Source organism: Molossus molossus, unplaced genomic scaffold, assembly GCF_014108415.1.
Source record: "Molossus molossus isolate mMolMol1 unplaced genomic scaffold, mMolMol1.p scaffold_m16_p_13, whole genome shotgun sequence".
Classification (NCBI taxonomy): domain Eukaryota; kingdom Metazoa; phylum Chordata; class Mammalia; order Chiroptera; family Molossidae; genus Molossus; species Molossus molossus.
In genome coordinates, this window is record NW_023425348.1 from 55,030,792 (window position 1) to 55,053,677 (window position 22,886).

General features: G+C 32.7%; 1 protein-coding gene across 6 annotated transcripts in view; it reads left to right on the top strand.

Annotated features, from left to right (window-relative positions):
- The window catches only part of USP47 (ubiquitin specific peptidase 47), a 102,656-nt gene that overhangs the window by 43,686 nt on the left and 36,084 nt on the right, over positions 1-22,886 (top strand). For all 6 annotated transcript variants that reach the window (XM_036259255.1, XM_036259256.1, XM_036259253.1 and 3 more), the window contains 4 exons: positions 1,062-1,158; positions 5,735-5,880; positions 6,421-6,500; positions 8,955-9,104. In XM_036259255.1, the coding sequence (XP_036115148.1) occupies positions 1,062-1,158; positions 5,735-5,880; positions 6,421-6,500; positions 8,955-9,104 (473 nt within the window). The remainder of the gene's footprint in view (positions 1-1,061; positions 1,159-5,734; positions 5,881-6,420; positions 6,501-8,954; positions 9,105-22,886) is intronic.

Below are 22,886 nucleotides of genomic sequence, written 5' to 3' on the forward strand. Positions count from 1 at the left end.
CACTTTCTTTGGCAATATACTTATTCACAGAGCCTACCATTTCTTAACACATTTTTTGTAATTGCTGGAATATTGAAAAGGTATTTCGAAAAACGTTAGTGAACACCTTCAGCATCTTTCGAGAATGGATTTAAAGTTTTTTGAGACAATCCAGTCATTTAGTATTAAATTTGAGTAAATAAGTTTAATTATTAAGCAAGATATTTACCATATTTTGCTCAAATAATGAGGTATAACTACAAAGATGAGACAGATTTTTTTTTGTTTGTTTATGTGTATCTCATAAACGGCCTGTAGTCTACTTCAAAAGAGAAGTTCCAAAAATGTTCTCAATAGTGAGAACCATATCTCATTAGATATATAAAGCTAAGTAAAGCACTTGTGAACATTTAAAAAACTCCCCCCATATGGCTTCAAGCTACCAGGACACAGGCCTTTCCAACACCCTTAATCTTCTCCTCAGCTTAAATTTTAAGTTCATATAAGTTCCTCCTTTCCCTCCCTCCCTCTGATCTCTGACTTCTCTTCTTACTGTATAGTCATTCTTTGCATAGCATTACTGATCTATAGCATCTCATACTTTATGGGCTTATTAAAATAGAGGAAGTCACTCTGAGTTTTTTATAATGAATGTATCTCATGTATTATTAATTCTTGGTAGAAATTGAGTTATAGGGCCTATATTGGGTGTGTGTGATAGTTAAAGTGAATATGTTTATATTTTTCCATTTTTAACCACAACTTTTAGATTTGGGGAACAAAGATTATTTTTATGTCAATTAAACATACTCGAGTAAACATATTTCTTTTAAAATTTTATTAAATGCTACATAATATCTATGTATATCTCTGGACCTATTATAAGATATCCTGACTTGCTGAGAAGCAAGGTTTACATAGTGTACATATTTCTTAGGTGCTATTAAAAAAATGGAAATAATTTCCAACTAAGTAACATTAACCTCTCAATTTTCACTGTGTATTAAGTTCTTAGGTTCTTTTTTGTGATTTTTTTAATATAAATGCTGATTCATGTATATTTTTGTGTTTTCTTTTTAAAGGATATGTGGGATTAGTAAACCAAGCAATGACTTGCTATTTGAATAGCCTTTTGCAAACACTTTTTATGACTCCTGAATTTAGGAATGCATTATATAAGTAAGTATTTAAAAAATTCTGTAAGTAAAACTGATTAAGAATTAGTTTTTAACTAATAAAATCTAATTTATCTTGTAAAGGTTGGGCCATTTCTCACTTCATAAGACACACCAGAATAGTATATAAGAAAAGGATTTTAGCCTGACCAGTGTGGCTCAGTTGATTGAGTATGGTCCCATGGACTGAGAGGTACTGGTTTGATTCCCAGTCAGGGCACATGCCCAGATTGCGAGGTTGATCCCCAGTAGGGGGCATGCAGGAGGCAGCCGATTAATGTTTCTCACATCGATGTTTCTATCTCTCCCTTTCTCTCTTTCTAAAAAAAATCAATAAAAACATATTTGAAAAAGAAAAGTATTTAATGAGAGATTGACATATGAAAAATTTGTGGGGAGTAAGAATCAGAAGTTCATAGACAGCAAAGGATAAAATTGATAAGATTTACATTTGGTACAAATTATTGTTTATAAGCTTCCCTTTCGTATAGCTTTAACACCTTTATTAAATATGTTATCTGCTTTTTTGAGATAATCTAAGTATATAAACCACTTCTCAATTTAAGAAACAAATTTGTAGTTTTAAACTTGCAAACTTTGTTTCTAATTAATATATAAAGTAGCTGTTCTGTGTTTTGTGTATGTGTTTCTATGTTCTGTGTCTTGTGTTTGTGTGTATGTGTTTCTAAAAAACTGTATATAGCCCTGGCCTGTTTGGCTCAGCGGTTAGAGCATCGGCCTGCGGACTGGAGAGTCCTGGATTCGGTTCCTGCTAGGGGCATATACCTCGGTTGTAGTTTGTCCCTGGTCCCGATTGGGGTCATCTGGGTGGTGACCACTCGATGTGTCTTTCTCGCATTGATGATTCTCTTTTTCTCTTCCTCCTTCTCTCCCTCCCACCCTATCTGAAGATAAAAATGCAAAAATGTCCTTGGGTGAGGATAAAAAAAATAAGTAAATAAAATAAATAAATGAAAGACTATATATACATCAGATACTTTAAAATGCTTTATGAAGAAAGTTCATATGTAAATGAACCCTAAAGTCAAGCATTTACTTTTATGAGTGCCTGTGGTAATACACTTAATACACTCTTTCCTTATATATTTTCTTTAAGGTATATATAACTTTTACTTTTTTAAAAGACATGTTAAAGTACAAAGAAACTGATTTCTTTTCCTTTTTTTCATGTCACTTTTGAGTAACATCTTTGAAATTACTATAATATGTATTTAAAGTATTTGGGGAACTTTTAATATTGGTTGTATTGTTCAAACAACATTATATTACCACTGCATTCATATGTAAACTCAATTTACTTATAAAAGTTGACACCTTTTTCATTCAGCAGGTATTTATTATCCCATAGTGTTTATATGCTAGGCACTTGGTAGATAGAGATGGAGTTAGAAGTAAGGTCTTTGTTCTTAAATGACAGATCTCTCTACAATAGGAACACGTGTATGTATGAAATAGTTTAAATAACATTTAAGGACAGTTAAATACGATGACAGTTTAGAGGGAAGAAGGATTATTGAAACTTGAAGAAGTGGTTTAGTGTAGAAAGAAGAATTTGAAGCCATGAAGCTAGATACAGTTTGGGCAGGTTAGGAAGATAGAGACAGCATTGCAGATGGGGGACTTTTCCAGAGCAAGAATGAGTAATAGTATGTGCTACCTGGATGTTAGTTATTATTAGTTTGTATCAGACACTACTGGGCACTTCACACACATAGACTCATTTAATTCTTACGGTAACTGTATGAATTACACAATGTTATCCACGGAGGTAACTGAAGGCACAGAGAGGTTAAGTATTTTGCCAGAGGCCACAATGCTAGAAGTGGCACACTCAGTAGATGTCAGAATCCACTTCCCCATTCTGCCTGTATAGTATGTTGTAGGGGCCTCCAGGAGATAGCATAATTACAGTTTTGTCAAAATACTGGAAGTTGAGGTTAATAGATGGAGTCTGGAGCCTCCCCTCAAAACTAGAACATACTGAACAATCTAGAGTGAAGTGCCTGCTTTGACAAGTAGTGCATAGGAATGGGGATCCCAGGAGCTTGATTAACCATTACTCCAATCCCTGAAAGTGGTCTGTAAATATATAGCACTGTGGAGAAGACTAAGAGTATAGCCAGGGCTACTAAATGTGTGTTATTTTAGGCACAGAGATTACAGTGGTGAATGAGACAAAGTTCCTCCCTTCAAGCTTCCATGAGTCAGTTTATATAAATGGGTACAGTTTCCGTGTCATATATGCCATGTAGAAAATAAAGCAGGGCAATGTGGAAAGAGTTAACTGCCAGGAGGTGGTGTAGTCAGGGATGCCTCTTTAAGGAACTGCCATGTGAATGGACCTAACAGGAGACAGTCCTGTGAAGATCTGGAAGAAGAGCATTCAGGACAGACAGAACTGCAAATGCAAAGGCCTTTGAGGATCAAAATCCATTGTGACTGGAGCCCAGTTAGTGAGGAGGAGGAGGAGTAAGCCATAAGGCTAAAAGTGAAGGCCAAATGCCCTGAGGATTGTGAGACTAGAATGATATATATTGCTGGTTGGGAATAAATCAGGCTGCGCTATAGACAGGTAGCACTAGCATGAAAGGATAAGGCTCTATTTCTTTATTTTCTTCACTTGTTATATGATCACCAACAGAGATTCTACCACTTCAGATGTGGAGGCATGTAAGTGATGTGTTAAATACATTGTTTGAGGAAAGTTTATGTATCGCAGCCCACAGAATTTATTTGAAAAATATGGAAGCCTGGAGGAATCTGTTATTAAACCAGGCATGAATATATGAGGATCAGAATGAAGTTGGTGGCAGTGTTTATTATATTCAGATTGAAAACTGATACGACTTGGTCACAAATTTTATTTAGGAGTAATGGAAAAGGAAGAATTAAATATGGCACCAAAGTTTCTAATTTAGGTGACCAGAGTAGAACTACAAGTACCAAAAAGATTTAAAACCTTTTTAAGGTATTTGTACCAGGAATAAAGGACACGTGAGAATTCAGTTTTATATTACAGCAATTCCTCCCCACTAGTGAATTTCCCTGGCAAGAGATGAAGCATTCTGTGCTTTGACTTCACTGTTTCTTTACAGCTACTGGGAGAATTTTAGACCACATAATGTCAAGTATAAATTCCTTCTATTGAGAAAAATAAGAATAAAAGAGGTTTAGAGGTTGAATATAATAGAGTGGATAAAGAGTAGAGGTGTTTGCAGGGAAGCTTTGAGAAGGAAAAAGGGAAATGTGTTTACTGACATCTGCAAGAAAAGGGAGCTTCGGTGTGTAAAAAAGGAATAGGATCTCAGGGCTGTAACTTCCTAGCTCTAAAAGAAAAAAAGATTGAATACTTAACAGAAGGCCATATCAAAAGAAGAAAAAACTGAAAGATTTTTAGTATATGTATGAATTGCATCACAGGAAAGTCAATGTTCTAGCCTCGTTTGAAACTAAAAAGGTTCTAGTGAGGAAGTGGAAAGTAATAACTTTATTGCCAGCATAAAATAAAGAGAGTCATTAATATTATCCTTATTTAAATTCATCTTTGTCATTTTATTTTATTGTATACAAATTATTTTAAGGACTTTTGTGGGTACATTACAAACTTTAATCCCACCAAATCTTATTTTTTTCAATGAGCTCTTAAGTTCTTTGTTTAGAAATTTATTATTAAGACAGTCCCTATAGTTAGGACTAGACTAATGTTTATCAGAAGTATGTGAGTGTAAATATTGTATCTGGATTACTTTATTTACATATATATATTTTAAATATTTTATTATGGAAAATGCAAACATTAAAAAATAGTGAAATATTATAATGAATTTATCTGTACCTAACACCAGTTTTTAATGTTTTCTACTTGTGATCAATTTTTTAATCTATAATCTTTCACTCTGGTTTTTTGGAAGCACACCCCATCGTCAATGCCAAGATTTCCTCGTAGTATTTTTTTTAAACAATCTGTTCAAATCAGGTTCCGAATAAGATCCATGCACTGAAATTGATCCATAAGCCACTTAATCTATTTAATCTTTTAAAAATCCCTTTCTATCTTTTTTCCCCTTGTAATTTATTTTTTTGAAAATACTTATATTTTTATTTGCCCCGTAGTTTTCAACAGTTTGGATTTTGATGGTTGAGTGCCATAGTGTTATTTAATATGTTCTATTCCTTGTATTATTTTGTGTGAATTAATAATTAGGATAAGAATCTTGATCAGATTCAACTTTGAAGTTACTTTTAAATATATTTTGTCTTTCATGTTGCTTTCTTTTCTTTTTTTTTTTTTTTTTTGGTATGTGCCCCTAGCAGGAACTGAACCCAGAACTCTGGTCTGCAGGCCGATGTTTCAACCACTGAGCCCCAAACCGGCCAGGGCTCATGTTGCTTTCTTATTAAAGTCTAAATTTCTTCTGAATATGAATTGAAGAAAGACTGATGTTTCATTAGATAGTAATAACTTCAGTTAATGTGTAAATTCTATCATTATTGTGATAATATTATGATTACAGAATAAAAATATTTTATAAATAATTTTATTTATTTTATTTTTATAGGTGGGAGTTTGAAGAATCTGAAGAAGATCCAGTGACAAGTATCCCATACCAACTACAAAGACTTTTTGTTTTATTACAAACCAGCAAAAAGAGAGCAATTGAAACCACAGATGTTACAAGGAGCTTTGGATGGGATAGTAGTGAGGGTACTAATTATCTTGTAATGAAGTATTTCTAATATTCAAAGGAATTCTAGCAGACAGTATTATAAACAAATAACACAAATTAAGAACTTAATTAACTTTACCTTAAATAGTTTCATTGCTTTTATGTTGGGATTTAAAAATAACTTATTTTTCAAATTTAAGCTCTGAGGAGTGAATTTTTGATCAATTAAAAATGTCATGTAAAATACATTTGGTTATACTCTATTTATGTGTACTTAAACTAAAAATTTTAAAGTTTATCATTTTAACATTTTTCTCTATAGTGAAAAATAACAAAAATAATAATGAACATACATAGTACCATGAAACATTTGTATTCTGTAAATGTTGAGCTCTCTTCATTCTTTTCCTGTGATGGTCTTTTCATGACTATAATGTGTATTTTGTGTTGTTTTTAAATTAAGTACTATTTGTGTAGACTTTTTCATGTTTGTGACAAATTTGTTTATAAACAACAAATTAACATTTTATTACACTAAATTTATTGCTATTTTTAAATTAAATTTTGTCTTAAAATAGCTTGGCAGCAGCATGATGTACAAGAACTGTGCAGAGTTATGTTTGATGCTTTGGAACAGAAATGGAAACAAACAGAACAGGTAATTCATCTCTCTCAAGTTGAGGGGAGTGTTTTGTAATAAATCATTACCCTAAAGTGCCTTTTATTCTATTGGAATGTTTTAGGTTGGTCATAGTACAGTTGTGAAAGTACTAAATGGGAATTAAAAATACTAGGTTTTCAGTTGGCTGTTAACTGAGTCAAAAATCTTCATTAAACCACTGTAGACCACAGTTTCCTCATCTTTATAATAAGGAAGTTGGGCTCTATTATCTATGTGTTTTGTTTTTGTTTTTTTTTTGTTAGCTAAAAACTGTGTAATCCATATATAAATGTATGTGTATGTATGGTTTGGGGGGATTTTTGAATAGTATTTTCAGATATTAGTAAGTAAATTATATGTCCTGTCATCTGTAGCATATTACAAAGTATATTCATCAACCATTACCTTCATTTTGACCAATGAGGTATAGTCATACACTTCTGACATTTAGGATTTTTGTTACTCTGACCCTATATTTCTTATGCAACAGAAGGAGGAATGGGTTAGAAGAATGAAAAAAAACGTTAGTATATAATTGGGGTGAGGAATAAGGCTAAACTAGATGGAACTCAGGATTCAGTAAAGAGGATTTATACTGGGTATAGTGATAGAGAATCATAGGGATAAAAAATGGAGGAGGGTGGAGAATTTGGACAGTGGCCTGGAGGGTCTGTTGTCTGACTGGAACTATTATGGTGGCTTGGACCAGAGATTTTAAAACTAGACTCTGATCCCTTCATGGGTTATGAAATCAGTTTAGTGAATCTACACTAGCACTTTTATTTTTGATGGAATAGATTAGAAAATTATAAGAGTATTACATATGTAAGGGTGAGCATTGTTATTATGTAACTTTTGTTACAGCTATATACCAGGTTGCAGTGAAAATATTTTCTTTCTGTGAGTTGCTATCAAAACTGTTTGAAAAATACTGAATGAACCACTTAGAAATGATACAGAAGACAATTAAATGTGACTGGGGCAGGTGAATGAAGAATGCTTCATTAAATATTAGAGTAGACAATGATGGTGGATCCTAGTTTGAAGACTTATAAGTCCTAGACATTTGAAGAGATTCAAATTTATGGAAAAAAAAAACTATAATGTGCTTTCTTATCTATTCTTAAGAGATTTGAAAAACATCTTTAAGTTTATTTAGTGATCTGGTTTCTCTACATAGTCTTGTGAGATTGTATTTAAGTAATTTATATAGATGGTATTAGTGGCCTGTTTCTTCATAAGTCTGAAATTACCCTTCTTGTTACATACCTCTGTGGGTTAACACTTTCACTAAGATCACCTGGGGCACTCCTATTGCATTCCAAAGTTTGGGTACAAGAATCTTGAGGCAAGACATTCATATGGAGGGTCCTTATTTATGGAGTTATGTGCCTTCTTTGAGCCAGATCAGTCCGAGTTGACTAAGTTTGGAGACTAGGTGAGAGATCCTTTCTTTTAAGTGAGAATATTTCAAGGAAGATGGAGTTTAAAATTTTTTTAAATTTTCTATACATTATTAAAAAGTTATAATCTGTTTTACATGTGTTACTAAAAGTTAAAAAGTTATATTTTGAGCTAGCAGATATGATTTTAAAAATCAGAATATATTATTGTGAGAGTACGATATGCATATGTAAAGCTATAAAAAGTCAGTTATTTAACTGTGTAATTATCAATGTGCCTAAAGTGATAGATTAGGATGTATTTTCAGCCTAATGAAAAGATATGAGGCTTAATGGTATAATAAATTGGTAACTGATTTCAACAGAACATTGTTTAGTGGTGGGATTTTTATTTTTATTTTATTATTATTGTTATTTTTTAAAGCCTTTTATTGAATTTTAAGGGTGTTAATGACACCATGTTTCATAACAGAGCGGTTCCGTACTCTCTAGAACAAAAACATAATTAAAAACCACTCTAATTTCTTGTGTTTTATAACCTTAAAGTGATTTTAAAGAATATTTTATTTTGAACTAATTTTAAAATTACAGAAAAGTTAAAAATAATAAGACAGAGAATTTGGTACAGTATTCATCAGTGTCTCTTAATGTTAACATTTTACATGACCATAGTATAATTAGCAAACAAGGAAATCAACATTGATATAACACTATTAACAAAAACAGACCTTATTAAAATATTGTCAATTTTGCTCAGCCAAGTGGTGGGATTTTTAATATATGAGAATTACAGTAGTTGATTTTTATACATTGATTTTTAAAATAGTGTTAATCTAATTTTATTGATTTTTTTAGTTGAATTTTATCCAGGCTTTATTTTTTTTTTTTTTCAATAGAATTTTAGATAAATATGAAAGCTTTCTAAAACTTTGAAAGTAAGAGGGAATATCCTTTTGAAATTTATATTTAAAAGCATGAATTTTGTTTTCACATAGTGTAAAAATTAGTTTTAAGGAGCACTTTAAAATGTAAATGTTCTTATTTTTAGGCTGATCTTATAAATGAGCTATATCAAGGCAAGCTGAAGGACTACGTGAGATGTCTGGAATGTGGTTATGAGGGCTGGAGAATCGACACATATCTTGATATTCCATTGGTCATCCGACCTTATGGGTCCAGCCAAGCATTTGCTAGTGTGGTGTGTACCTTTCCGCTGACTGCTTGTGTATCCATACACAGAATACATAATAGCACAGTGGTATAATCTATCATAAGGTAAGTATCATCCTAGATACACCTTCTTGGGTTGTTAGTTATTCCTGCATTTAAACTAGCAAGATCTAGAAGATTTTTTTACCCTTCAGTGAGTCCTAATAGTGCATGTATAAGAGGGAAAGTGAATGCATATGTACTGCCTCATGGCTCAACATTTTATTCTTTCTGATAGGTGACTAGATTATTTATTTATTTATTTTTACCTCTAAACAATCTGTTCTATAAATGCTATTTTTTGACTTTTTTTTTGCAATGGGGATTACATTTTGTTTTGGGGACATTTTGTTCTATACACTATTCAAATTGGAAAAATAACCTTAGGTTTCATGATAAACAGAGGCCACATTTCTAAAGGAGTATCCCTATTCTAAAATTTAATTTAAATCCACGCATTGTAGAAGCACAGATAATTTGAAGAATCAGAGCTATGCATGATTAGTTTATTTATATTTTAAGTATTTAAATGGGAGATTAAGATTTTCCTAGTCTTCCTGTTACAGTTTCTTAATTGCTTTTTGGTAATATTATTATCGTATTTTATCTTTATGTGTGTTTTCTTATATGAAAGAAGAGTCATGGGAGGAGTTAAGTTGATATTTGAAATGAGAGTATTCAGAAACATTTATTTAGAACCTATTATGAGCCAGGGAAAACTTCAGAGTAACTGAGACATCTAAAAAAGAATTTTGTCATGACGTTGTTTGGGTCTTATTTATGCTAACAAGCTGATGGTGGCTCATAGCTAAAATCAGTGTTTTTAAAGTTGGTCCATACTTGATCTTCTAAAATAGTGCTACATGTGTGGTGTAGTCCTCTGGTATCTAGGGCAATTGATTCCCTTTGCTTTTTTCTCCTACTTTTATATGGCTATCAAAAAATCAGCAAGAAGTTAATGGAATCCAAAGTAAAAGACCTTTATGGCATAGTGGAATATAGGTCTCCTTTCTTCCACTGTTTTTCAGTTTGTTTCCTGAATAGATTTGAAAAATTTTGTTAGGTGTTTAACCCTTTGTAAACTGCATTCTAGCTATATGAGATTAACTGTGGTTTGAGTGACTTGTTTTGATGTTTATTTTTGTTTTGCTTTTACTTTATTTTGGCAGTTTAAATTAGAAGTGACACAATGAAAAATCATTGGAAATTAGTTAACACTTGTATTTCAGTGATTTATTTCCAAACTCATTATTAAACATTGGCATTTCTTTAACAAAACATACTAGAGAAATATTTTATAGGCCCAAGTGATATTTTCTACTTTGTTTACAAAAGTATTTTTTATGAAGGATTTTTCATGTATACGTTTAGTTTAGTTTTTTAATGTATTTTTTGAAGAAGCTACTTTTGTGTTTTGTTGCAGTATTATATTTGAGTATTCAGCAAATATAATTGCTTAACAGTTTTTTGTAATGTGATTTATTCACCTACTGAATTGCCACCACTCTTTTAAGTACATTATAGACACAGCAGTGGAATAATTTGGAGAATATTTTTGGAGAAGTGAAAAAAGTCACACTTCTAAGTGGAATTCTCCAAAGCTAGTATCCTCCCTTGATATACAGATGATGGTGGTGGTAGTGGTGGTGGTGATTCAGTGGGAACTGGAAGTTAACAGTTCTGTAACAGCTATGAGGCAGTATGTGAGCGGGTTTATAACACACATGCGCTAATAGGGCTTGCGGAAGGCAACTTAAAACTTCCTAGACTTTGCTGGAGTCTCTTGAGGGAAATAACAGCAGGTGAAACTACCCAAGATAGGGGTTCTAAGGAGGATACTACCTTCAGAGAACTTTAGTTAGAGGTAAGTGATTTCTCATTATTTTCTGAATTCAAAACCTATAACCTATACTTCTTAATCCACAGAAATCATCATACAGCATCTAAAATTAGTTTTATATCACTGCTTGCCATTGTGTATTTTGTTAACTTTATGTGTTTAAAAAGAATTATATAAACATGGATTGTAAAAATCTAGTTAAAAGCATTATAAAATCTCATTAAGGTTATATATAATATTTGACTTTAATTTGAATTGAACTATTTTTAAATTTATTTTCCTACTTTCAATTTTGGATTTTGGTATTTTTGTCTTATTGGATATCTCTACACACAAATGCAAACACGCATACATACACACACATGCAACATTGATGGTTATATGTTCTGTTTATTGTATGTTCTGTTTAGTGAACCACCATATTATAGATATGTATATACTATGAGGTTGACTAATACCTAATGTTTCATTTCAGACAGTTAAGTACGAGGTTCTGTTAAAAGTTGAAGTTTGTTTGTTTGTTTGTTTTTTTAACCATCTAAAACATCCAATTTCTGGACTTATTTTATCTGCATGTTCAAATAAATTACTTGAGAATAATAAAGATTAGAATACAAATGAAATTAACACTTAGGTAATTTATCTTTATAAAATCTATGATCAGTTTTTATTGTAGTTTTCAGCAAGATTGATAAAAGACTTTTTTCAATGCGTACTAGAAGTTGCCTGCAATTAAAAAAAAATACTTTTCATCATAATATTTTTCGTATTGAATTATTTTTTAGTTATTAGAACTATGTTATTTATTAAATTTCTGGTCTTCATTTTACCTGGCCAAGTAAGGCATCAGTATTTAAGGGTTCTTCTGCCATTCTCTATCTCTCAGATTGAATTTGTTCAGTACTATACTCCAGTGGTATATAACAGATGTTCAGGAGAAGTCTTCTTTGATTAAATTTGGGAAACTAACTATAATCCTCTTTGTGAAGTTTGTACTGCATATTTTATTTAAAATGCCCTGAGGATTCTGGTAGTAGAGAAATATGTTTAACTCTGTTTAACCTAGCAATGTCTTTCTCTGTGGGACATCTGTTAATATTTCAAGGGACACTTGGATTCTGAGGAACAGGTTTTGGGGAGCGCTGCATTAGAGTAAGGTGATTTAAGGACAGTTACTACTTTGTTACGTTAACATTTATGTCCTTGGGATGTTGAGGGGAGTGGGAATACTAAAATACATGTTTTAATTTCCTGTTGTTTTATTCCTAAAAAATTAATATCAGCTAAACATTGCTTGTATTAGTCTTTTAAAAAATGTTGTTCTTAATGATTTATTAGAGAATCAGAACCTTTTATTTTCACTGATTAGAACTGTCTATATAAAATCAGTCTTTCTGAATTTTATACTCAAAGAAACCTTGAATCTGCATACTGCTAGGCACATTTGAGAATGCATTATCGAGAAGTTAGTCCAAAATACATAATACATTCTAATGATACATATGGATTAGAAACATAATTTTTTGGTTAATTATGAAAGCCTGTTTCACAAACTAAACAAAAATAATAGAACCTCATATGTTTGACATGAACAGGGGAGGTATTTTTCTATTTAACAGTAAAATTTTAGACATTATATTTTATGGGTATCTTTTGTCATTTAACATACTTATGGGTTGCCTACTCTGATAGGCACTTTTCTAGGCCATTTTCTATTAGGATACTATTATTCTATTATTGGGTAAGTACATTTAAATATCTGTTTATTATGAAAAAGTCTGAAATGGGTTTAGCTATATAGTTCCATACAGTATCTTTGGAAAGATTAGATTATGTAAAAGACTTTGTTTCATAAGTAGCATAATTTAATGATTACTTTAAAATTTTGAATGGAAAATTGTTAAATTTATAAGTATTTATAAAATCATAAGCATTTCAAGTGTTTATTGTACACAGGTTTGTATCATAAGACATACACCCTGATTTAATAGGTGATTTGGACATTGTTATATGGTTGGCTCAGTGGTCCAAATTTGTAAGCATTACATAAAGAAAAATCTCTTCCACAGACTCTACCCTCATTTTTCCAGGAATTAGTGTGGTTGGACACAAGGGAACCAATTTAGAAAGTGGAGACTTCTACTATCATGAAAATGGAATAGATGTACCATTTCCCTATTCCCTCTTCTAAAGCAACTGAAAATCTTGAACATTACATATAAAACAAACATAAGACTCTGAAAAGTGGAGACAAAGCAAAAAGCCTAGGTACCTCAGGAATCAAGGAATGACATGGGGCAAGTTCCTTGAGTTTTCTTTTTGCTTCATGTATCCCACACTTGGAGTTGAAGAAGTTGGCAGCCTGGAAACAACAATAGGCACAAACTAAAAAACCTGCTGTTTCTAATCAAAAGACCAGGAAAAAGACAGCCTAGTAAGGCATAAACTTTTATACCATAACTGCTCTGCTCTAGCCAAACACCATGGAAAGACTTTGGCCCCTGCCCCAACTCATGCCAGCCAAGGCTGGTATGGATCCTAAACTTCTACCCTCAGCAAGTTGTAACAGAGTTCTCCAACCCTGCACCAGTGTGATTTCAGAGAAGGCTGAGTAGCTAACCAGGAGTTTCATCTATGTTGGGCAGTAACAAACCTTCCCACTGCCATTCTCTTGGTTTCTTGATTCACTGTCACTAGAGATCGCATGGAGAGCCTGGCCTTCAACTCCCATCTGACAGTAAGGAGGTGCTCCTTTTCCTCCCCATTCGAGTGATGCCTTGTGGAGGAAAATCACAACTTTTACCACTTCCCAGTAGTAAGGAGCTTGGCCCCTTCACAACCAAGGTGATATCAGCAGAGGCCTACTGAGTGGCCAGAATCCATACCCTTGCCCAGTAGTAATGAGGAGCTTCTCTTCATCTCAGGTGTCAACAGAAGCCAAGTGGGAAACCTAGACTCTACTTCCACCTGGCAGTAATAAAGCAGGGACCTGCTGGGGCAGTGTCAAAGGAACCAGCTAAAACAGAAGATTTAAATAGGTTCCAGAATACCCAAGATGTTCGGGTTTCAATTAAAAAAAAAACAAAAAACAAAAAGTCGCTACATACTAAGAACCAGGAAAATCTCGTTTTGAATGAAAGAAGAGACAGTCAGTAGACACAAACACTGAAATGACAGATGTTAGAATTATCTGGCAAATATTTTAAAGCAACTGTCATAGAAATAATTCAGTGAGATACTCCAAACCCATTTGAAACAAATGAGAAAATAGAAAATCTTGGTGAAGAAGTAGCAGATTTAAAGAAAAAATGAAATGGGATTTAGAACTGAAAAATGTAATAACAAAATAAAAAACTCAACAGGTAAGCTCCACAGCAGAATGGAGGAGATAGTGGAAAGCATCAATGAACTCACTTGAAGATAGAACAACAGAGATTGCCCAATCTAAACAGCAGAGAAAAAATGTACTGGAAAAAAAAAAAGTTCCTCAGAGACCTATCGGACTATATAGCAAAAGATCTAACATTTATTTTAGTGAAGTCCTGGAAGTAAACAATAAAGAAGGCAAGGCTTAAAATATTCAAAGAAATAATGACTGAAAACTTTCCAAGTTTGGCAGAAGGCATAAACCTACAGATCCAAGAAGCTGAGCAAACCCCAGATAGGATAAGCCAAGAGAATTCTACATCAAGTCAAATTATAGTCATATTTCTAAAAACTAAAGACAAAATATCTTGAAAGCAGCAAGTGAGAAAAGGCAACTTTTTTTTTTTAATTGGGGAAAACCACTCTGATTTTTCAAGGGGTGTTGAAAGAACTGTCAAGTAGAGTCTTATACCCAATGAAAATATTCTTCAGGAAATTCTTCAGGGAAATCAAGACATTCTTGGATGGGGGAACACTAAGAATTTGTCACAAGCAGACCTAACTTTAAAGAATGGATAAAGAGATTTTTTTCTAAACAGAAAGGGAATGATAAAAAGTATCTTGGAACATTAGGGATCAAAAACGAACATGGTAAGCAAAAATCTGGTTAAAGAGATTTCTTCTCCTTCTGAGTTTCCTAAATTATATTTGATGATTGAACCAAAGTCATCGCAATGTCTGATGTAATTCTAAATATATAGAGAGGAAATGTTTGAGACAATTATAAATGGGAGAGGGTGAGAAGACATAGAGGGAGGTAAGATTTCTCTCCTTCACTTAAACTGGTAAAAGGATGGCACCAATAGGCAGTAGGTATATATAATAGAATACCTAGAGCAACTTCCGAAAAGGAGATATGTTCAAAACAATATGGATAAAGTAGAATTTTAAAAATGTTCAAGTAATCACAGGAAGGCAGGAGGGCAGAGAAAGAAAACGAACAACAACAACAAAAAACTAAAATAGCAAACTTAGTTACTTATAAATCATCTCACTATATCAACTAAAAGGTAGAGATAAGCATATTAGATTAAAAAATAAATAACCCAGTAATATTCTGTCTACAAAAACCTTCCTTCAAGTATATTGCTATAGGTAAGAAAGGGGCATTATGTAATGATTAAAAAGGTCAATCTGTCAAGAAAACAGCAGTCCTAAATGTATATGTTCCAAATAATAGAGTTGCAAAATATATGAAGCAAAAACTGCCAAGCTAAAAAGAAATTGACAAATTTCAAATTGTAGTTGGGAGTTTCAATGCCCCTTTCTCAATAATTGATAGGTAGAACCTATAGACAGAAAATAAGCAACGATAAGAGAACTCATCAATAACATCAGCCAACAGAATCTAATAGACATTAATAAAGTGCTGCACTGAACAACAGTCTTGGTACTAAATCAGTCAAAGACAGTTCAAACAAACAAAAACATTTATGACCAAGCTTGTGTTCTTAAGGCATATAGATGGGAAAATCCTTACCAAAATATTAGCAGATCGAATTAAGTAATATATAAAAAGAATTCTATACCATGGACATGTAGAGTTCATTCCAGGGATTCAGAGCTGATCAGTATTTTTTTAAAAAATCAGTGAGTTAATCTGCCAAAAGAAGAAAAGTTACATGATCACATCTGTTGACTCAGAAAAAGCACTCTATAAAATTCAATAAAAACTTGGAAAACTAGGAATAATTTTCTAACTTGATAAAGAACATATTCAAAAGACTTACAGCTAACACAGTACTTCATGGTGAAAGACTGAATATTTTCCCTCTAGAATGTCAAGAATGTCTGCTGTCAACACGCTTACTCAGTATAGTACTAGAAGCCCTAGCTAACACAATAAGGCAAGAAGGTGAAATGAAAGGCATACCAATTAAAGGAAGAAATTAAATTGTCCCCAACCCCATTTTTAGATAACATATTTTATGTTAAAAAAAAAACAAAAAAACTAGATATAAGTGAGTTTAGCAAAGTAGCAGGTTATAAGATAAACCTACAAAAATCAATTGTATTTCAGAATGCTAGCAAAGAACGTGTGAAAAGTGAAATTAAAAATACACTACCATTCACAGTTATGGAAAAAGATCTTAGGTGTAAATTCAACAAAATAGGTACCTGGGACCTATATGTTAGAAACTACAAACTCTGAAAAGAACATTTAATAAATGGAGAGACGTACTATGCTCATTGATTGGAAGATTCAACATAGTAAAGATGTTTATTCTCCCCTGAATTATATAGTTTTAATGCAGTTTCTTTCAAAATATGGCACAACTTTTGATGATATACACAAGTTCATTCTAAAATTTATGCAGAAGGCAAAAGAGCTAAAATAGCTAGAATTTTGGATAAAGAAGAATAAGGTTGGAGAAATCAGTCTACCTGATTTCAAGACTTATATAGCTGTATTAATCAATGTTTTGTGATATTAGTGGAGGGATAGACAAATAGATTAGTGGAACAGAAGATAAAACACAAATAAATTAGATAAATATACCCAACTGATTTTTGAGAAAGATACAAAAGTAATTAAATGGAGGAAAGGTAGTCTTTACAACATGTGGTGTTGGAAAAATTGGGCATCCATATGTACAAAAATTAACTCAAAATGGATCATAGACTTAAAGTGTAAACATATTAACTTTAAGAAATATAAATAGGAAAGAAGTCATCCAGATCTAGGGTTAAGCAATGAGTTCTTAGATTTGATACTGAAAGTACAGTCCACAAAGGGAAAAATTGCAAACTTGGAACTCATCAAAATTAAAAATTTGGTGTTTGAAAGCCTATTCAAAGAGGGTAAAAGTAAAAGCTACAGACTGGGAGAATATACTTGCAAATGAAGTGTCTGAAAAAGGACAAATTTATAGGATATTTAAGGAAGTCTCAGAACAAAATAGTAAGAAAAATACCCCAAACAATCCATTTAGACAGTTGGCAAAAGACAAACATTTTCTCAAAGAGGATATACAGATGTTAGGAAAAGATGTTCAATATCACTAGGGAAATACAAATTCAAACCACAATGAGGATATCATGTTTATCTATGTACAGAATGGCTATAATGGAAAATAATGACAGCACTAAAAGCTGGTGACAGTGTGGACAAATTGGATCATTCATATTTTTGGTGGGAATGTGAAATGTTACAGACAGCTTTCTATAAAACTAAACATGCAATTGCCATAAACTCTAGCAGTTATACTCTTGGTTACGTATCTCAGGGAAATAAAAATGTATGTTCACACAAAAACCTGTACACAAATGTTCTTAGCATCTTTATGTTATTATTCCAAAGCTAAAATCAGCCCAGATGTCCTTCAACAAGTAAGTGATTAACAGGCTTGTACATAAAAATCATAGAATACTACTCAGCAATAAAAAGGAACAAATTATGGATACACACAAAAACTTGAATGAATTTTCAGGAAATTACGCTGAGTGTAAAAAAGCCAAAAGGTTACATATATGATTCTAAAAGGTTACATATATGATTCCATTCATATACTGCTTTTGATATGACAAAATTTTAAAACTGAGGGACAGCTTAATCATTGTCAGTGTTGATAGATTTGACAGGGTCAGCAGGTAGATACGTAGGTGGTTACTATAAAAGGGCAATTTAGCCATAGCTGGTTTGGCTCAGTGGTAGAACATCGACCTGCAGACCAGTGAGTCGAGAGTTCGATTCTGGCTAAGGGCACTCGGTTGTGGTTCATCCCATGCCCCGGTCAGGGTCATGTGGGAGGCAGCCAGTCATTGTGTTCCTCTCACGCTGATCTTTCTCTCCCCCACTCTCCCTCTCACTCTATCTGAAGATAAATGGTAAAATAGTTTCAGGTGAGGATTTTTTTAAAAGGCAATGTAAGATAATTTTGTAGGAACTGTTCAGTCTCTTAACTGGTAAAGGATACATGATCTTATACTGGTGATAAAACCGTGTAGAACTTAATATGCACACGTATACAGACAAATGAGTACACTAAAACAAGGAAAATCTGAAGAAGATAGGTGGTTGTGTCAATGTCAACATCCTGGTTGTGATATTAGACTATAATTTTGTAAAATGTTACCCTTGGAGGAAACTGGGCAAAGTCTACAAGGTTTCTCTCTGTATTATTTCTTATAATTGTATGTGAATCTACAGTTTTCTCAAAAATTGTAATTAAAATAAGTGGATGGCTTAGGTTAAAAGTATTTGGAGTCCTTTCCCTAGTTAAAACAAAAACCAAAAACACATTATGTGTTTATTAAAGTATGTATCTTGAGAAGATAGTTGAATATATTTGCTGTTGTAAATATCAGTTAGCGAAGTATATCAGAATTAGAAAATAGTTATCAGTGGTGGTTCTGATTTACCTTTGTCAACTTGAAAAATAGAGTATCACATTTTAATACCCATTTCTCCATTCAAAATGAAATAGACATTAAATGATGGAGAAAGAATTTTATATATAGATTAAGAGTAAAAAGAAAACAGGATTTATAGACAATATTATTATTTGGTTTTATCTTTTGATTGCACTGTGTCTGTATTTCCTGCATTAAATACAAAATTGTGATAACTGGTATTTTTTTATTTGGAGAACTAAGGATGTAAGAATTCTCTGTTCTAGTCTGAACTGTGAAAATTAGTCTTAAAAATGTGCAGAATTACATTTTATACATTATATAAGTAAGTTCTAGAAAATAAAACTTTTATCTTCACTCTAGAGTAATGGAAAACAATCATAGTTAACCCAATGACAGTTCATGGTAAGTAGTACAGTGTGTGTGTGTGTGTGTGTGTGTGTGTGTGTGTGTGTGTTGGGTTGGTACAGTGTTTATAATATTTTGTTCTATTTTATGATCCATAACTCATTTTTAATATCTAAAATATTGCTTGGCATGATTTTTAGTTATCTTGTACATCTGAAGGTGAATGCATACAACTGTATTAGCCCATCATTTACACATTTATTTGTTGAATGGATGAATGAATGGAAGCTAATTTTTATAACTGACTAATTTGAATTATAATTGTCATGGTGACAACTTGTTAAAAAGCTAGAGTAAGGAGGCTCTAGAAGCTTACTGTAGAAATGAAAGAAAAGTTATTAATATGCTTTAACTAGTTTCCCATTCTGAATGATAATTATGGCTACCTCCACACATCCTCCCCCAAAACCATAGAAGGTATGGGTTATTTGGGTTTCATTGTATTCCTTTTGCATTAGTGAGAGAAAGAATATCATGAACTTCAAATTACCTGTAAGTAGCAAAATCAATAACCACCAAGTTCCACCAGAACTTCCATTGCTGCTGCAAGTCTGGATGTGGAGAGTGTGGAGTGGGAAGCTTTAGAGAGTCTATGAAATGGAGGAGAGGGGATTGAAGGATTTAGGCAAAACAAAGACAAAATCACCCTCAAAAAGAGAAAGCATAACAATATGAGTCAACAAAGACTGGCTTAGTAGTTTATAGTATCAGCTGTAGGGAAGGAGTTTTAGAATGAGCAGGATTAGATGTGTCAGCCTTAGAGGAATTTTGCTTTTGGGGAAGAAGGATGTAAGTAGAGAAGGACTGATGCTTCCCTTGCAAGTGAAGAGAAAACAAGAAAAGGAAAAACTAAGGTCCTGCAAAATGAAAGAAGACACTTACCTCCCTTCCCATTCCCAATTCAAGAAACTGCACTTCACTACGTTGACAAAAGAAAGTACTCTTAAACTAAAGAGTGCTGTCCACAAAATGACTGGGAGGGAAACAAACCTAGCACCACTTTTAGAAGAAAACAGAAAATACATATTAAAACATTTCGGCTTCAATAACCTCAGGAAAGTAGCCACAAAGTAGAATAGTACAAAGTAGAACAGTATTCTAGACTAAATTAAATATTTTCAAACAAGCAAAACAATCTAGTATCCAAAATTGAAAGAGAGATGGATTTAAAGCAAAACAAATACAGTAAATATTGATCAGAGTAGGAAACAAATTGAAGAAAAAGACAAAACTGTTAGAAGTGAAGAGTAAATTATAAAGTGCTTGAAAGAGAAAAAAAATGGAATAAAAATCTAAGGGACATCAGATGAAAATAAGATAGCAAAAAAGAAGGATCTCAGAGAAAATTGTAAGGGAAGACCAGAAAAGATGTCCAATACGAGTCTGTGAAGAATAAAAACAACACAGTGAAACAAAACTTATAAACTGTATTCCAAGAAAACTTTATAGGAACAAGAGAAATTGAAATCTGCCTTTTGAAAGACCTACCATTTACCTGGACAAATTGGCCTAGAAAAATCAACTCTGGGACATTTTAGAAAGCCGTTAAATTTTAAGGATAAATTGGACTGGCATCATACTTCTGAAAAGTGACATTCAAATCATGGCACCAGAATAGCAATTTCAAGAAACCGGAAGAAAGAAAGTACAGGCCAAGGGTTCACTATCCAGCCAAGCATTCCTTCCATTATGGCAATACAAAACCAATTTTGAACATTGAAGAACTCATTGGATGTTATAATCTTGAGCCCTTCCTGTAGAGTTTATTAGACAGTGAGCTCCATCCAACCAAGGGATCACTGGGGAAGCTTCAACAAAAGGACTGTGAGCATTTGATTTATTGAATTGTAAAATTAAGGACTAATTAAAATTGTAGAAATAAGGACTACATTTTAAAAGGGTAGGGACATAGGTAGAAGAACAGTAGGAAATGTTATGTTAGACAAAATACAGAGAATATTCTTAAATAGGACAAGAAAGGGGAGAGAAAGGTAAATAGAATGAGATCATAGAGTGTTGAATAGGTAGGAAACAGTACCATGTAGAATTGGCAGGCCAGACACTACAAGCTTCAGAAAAAAAGGGAAAATCTAAAGAGAAGTAAGGGCAATAAGAAAAGTATAAGTGCATGACAAAAAAATTACTAATTTCCTAAATACCAAAAGAAAATATAAAATCAGCAAAGAATACATGCCACATAGAGAAAGGAGCATAGTAAGTTCACTTAATAGAGTAATTATAATATATAGTAGTGATTGAGATGAAACAAAACATCAGTCATATCAAATATGAATGGACTCAGTTTGCCTATTAAAAAGATTTTCAAGTTGGCTCATTAAAATTTGGTTTAGGCAAGAATCCATTAGTGAATGCTAAATATAGGGTGAAAAGTTTAAGCTCAGGGTTTTTGCATGGTCTCCTTAGAGATTTCTTATTAGCTGCAAGGGGAAAAAATAACTGTATAGTGGACAAACTGGACAACACCTCGACCATGATTGAAGTTAATATCTTCAATAAAGAGGATAGAGACATGGCCTACGACTGTGGTACCCTTAAAAGGACATATCATTACTTAGGTGTTAGTGTAGAAAGGTATGATAATCTAAATCTAAGCATGAGGAACATTAGAGAAACTCATATTGTGGAACATTTTATAAAATAGCTGGCCTCTGCAAAAAAAAAAAAAAGAGTCATGAAAGAAAGGCTTTGGACTGTTCCAGAAAAAAGGGAATATGGAGAGGCAGCAGCCAGATGCAATCTGTGACCCTGGATTCCAGTCTGTACTGAAGGGGAGAAATGCTATTAGGATAATTGACAGAATTGGAATATAGATGGACAAAAGAATTTTATCAATATTTTTCTGATATTGATAACTAAGAATATTCTTGTTCATAATAAGTCACTTTGAAGTATTAAAAGGAAAAGCATGTGTGAAATGGTTGTGAAAAATACATAATGTGTGTGTAGATGGGATAATGATAAAGCAAAGGTAGTAAAATGTTAAAGCTTGGTGAATCTGAGTAAATAGTTAATGGAAATTTTCTGTGAGTTAAAAGAAAGATAAGGTCTAGGTATAAACTAGAAGCCAGAGACCAATATACAAATACCTTAGTTCAATACAGTAGAATTTGAGTTAGATGATTTTTTACTCTCCCTCCTTCCCTTACCCCCCCTTCCATTGCTCTGATTTTTTTAGATATTGAGTGTTTTGCCAATTCCAGTGACCTTTTTGTTGAAAACCATGAATTTGATGTCATTCTGTGTTAAACTATATATGTGATTTCTCTTGAAAGCTTCTTTTACTCTGTTGTTCTTACAAAAGTTGCCTTTCTATGGTTAAAATATGCTTTAGAGAAAAATCATTATCTAAATGTATTCTTTTCTATGACTTCCAGTAAAATGCTTGGTCATATGGAAAACCCCACAGCCAATTTGTCCCCCCACCTGTGGTCTTGTGTTTTGAGAACAAGTAGGAGGTGGATGAAGTTAGAAACATTATGGATATTTTCATATCTCTGATCTTATTCCAAAATGAGCTATATCAAACAAAATATGGAAAGCTCTGCCAGCTATTTTAAACTAAGTCCATTTTGGCAGATCAAACTCCTTTATATGTCTTTTGAGGAACAACAGAAATATTTGAAAATACTTCATCTTAATGATTCCATTTCTTTTTCTGTATATGTAATAAATGAGTATTGTCAGTAGTTCTGCTTAGACCATGTGAAGAAAAGAGATGACATC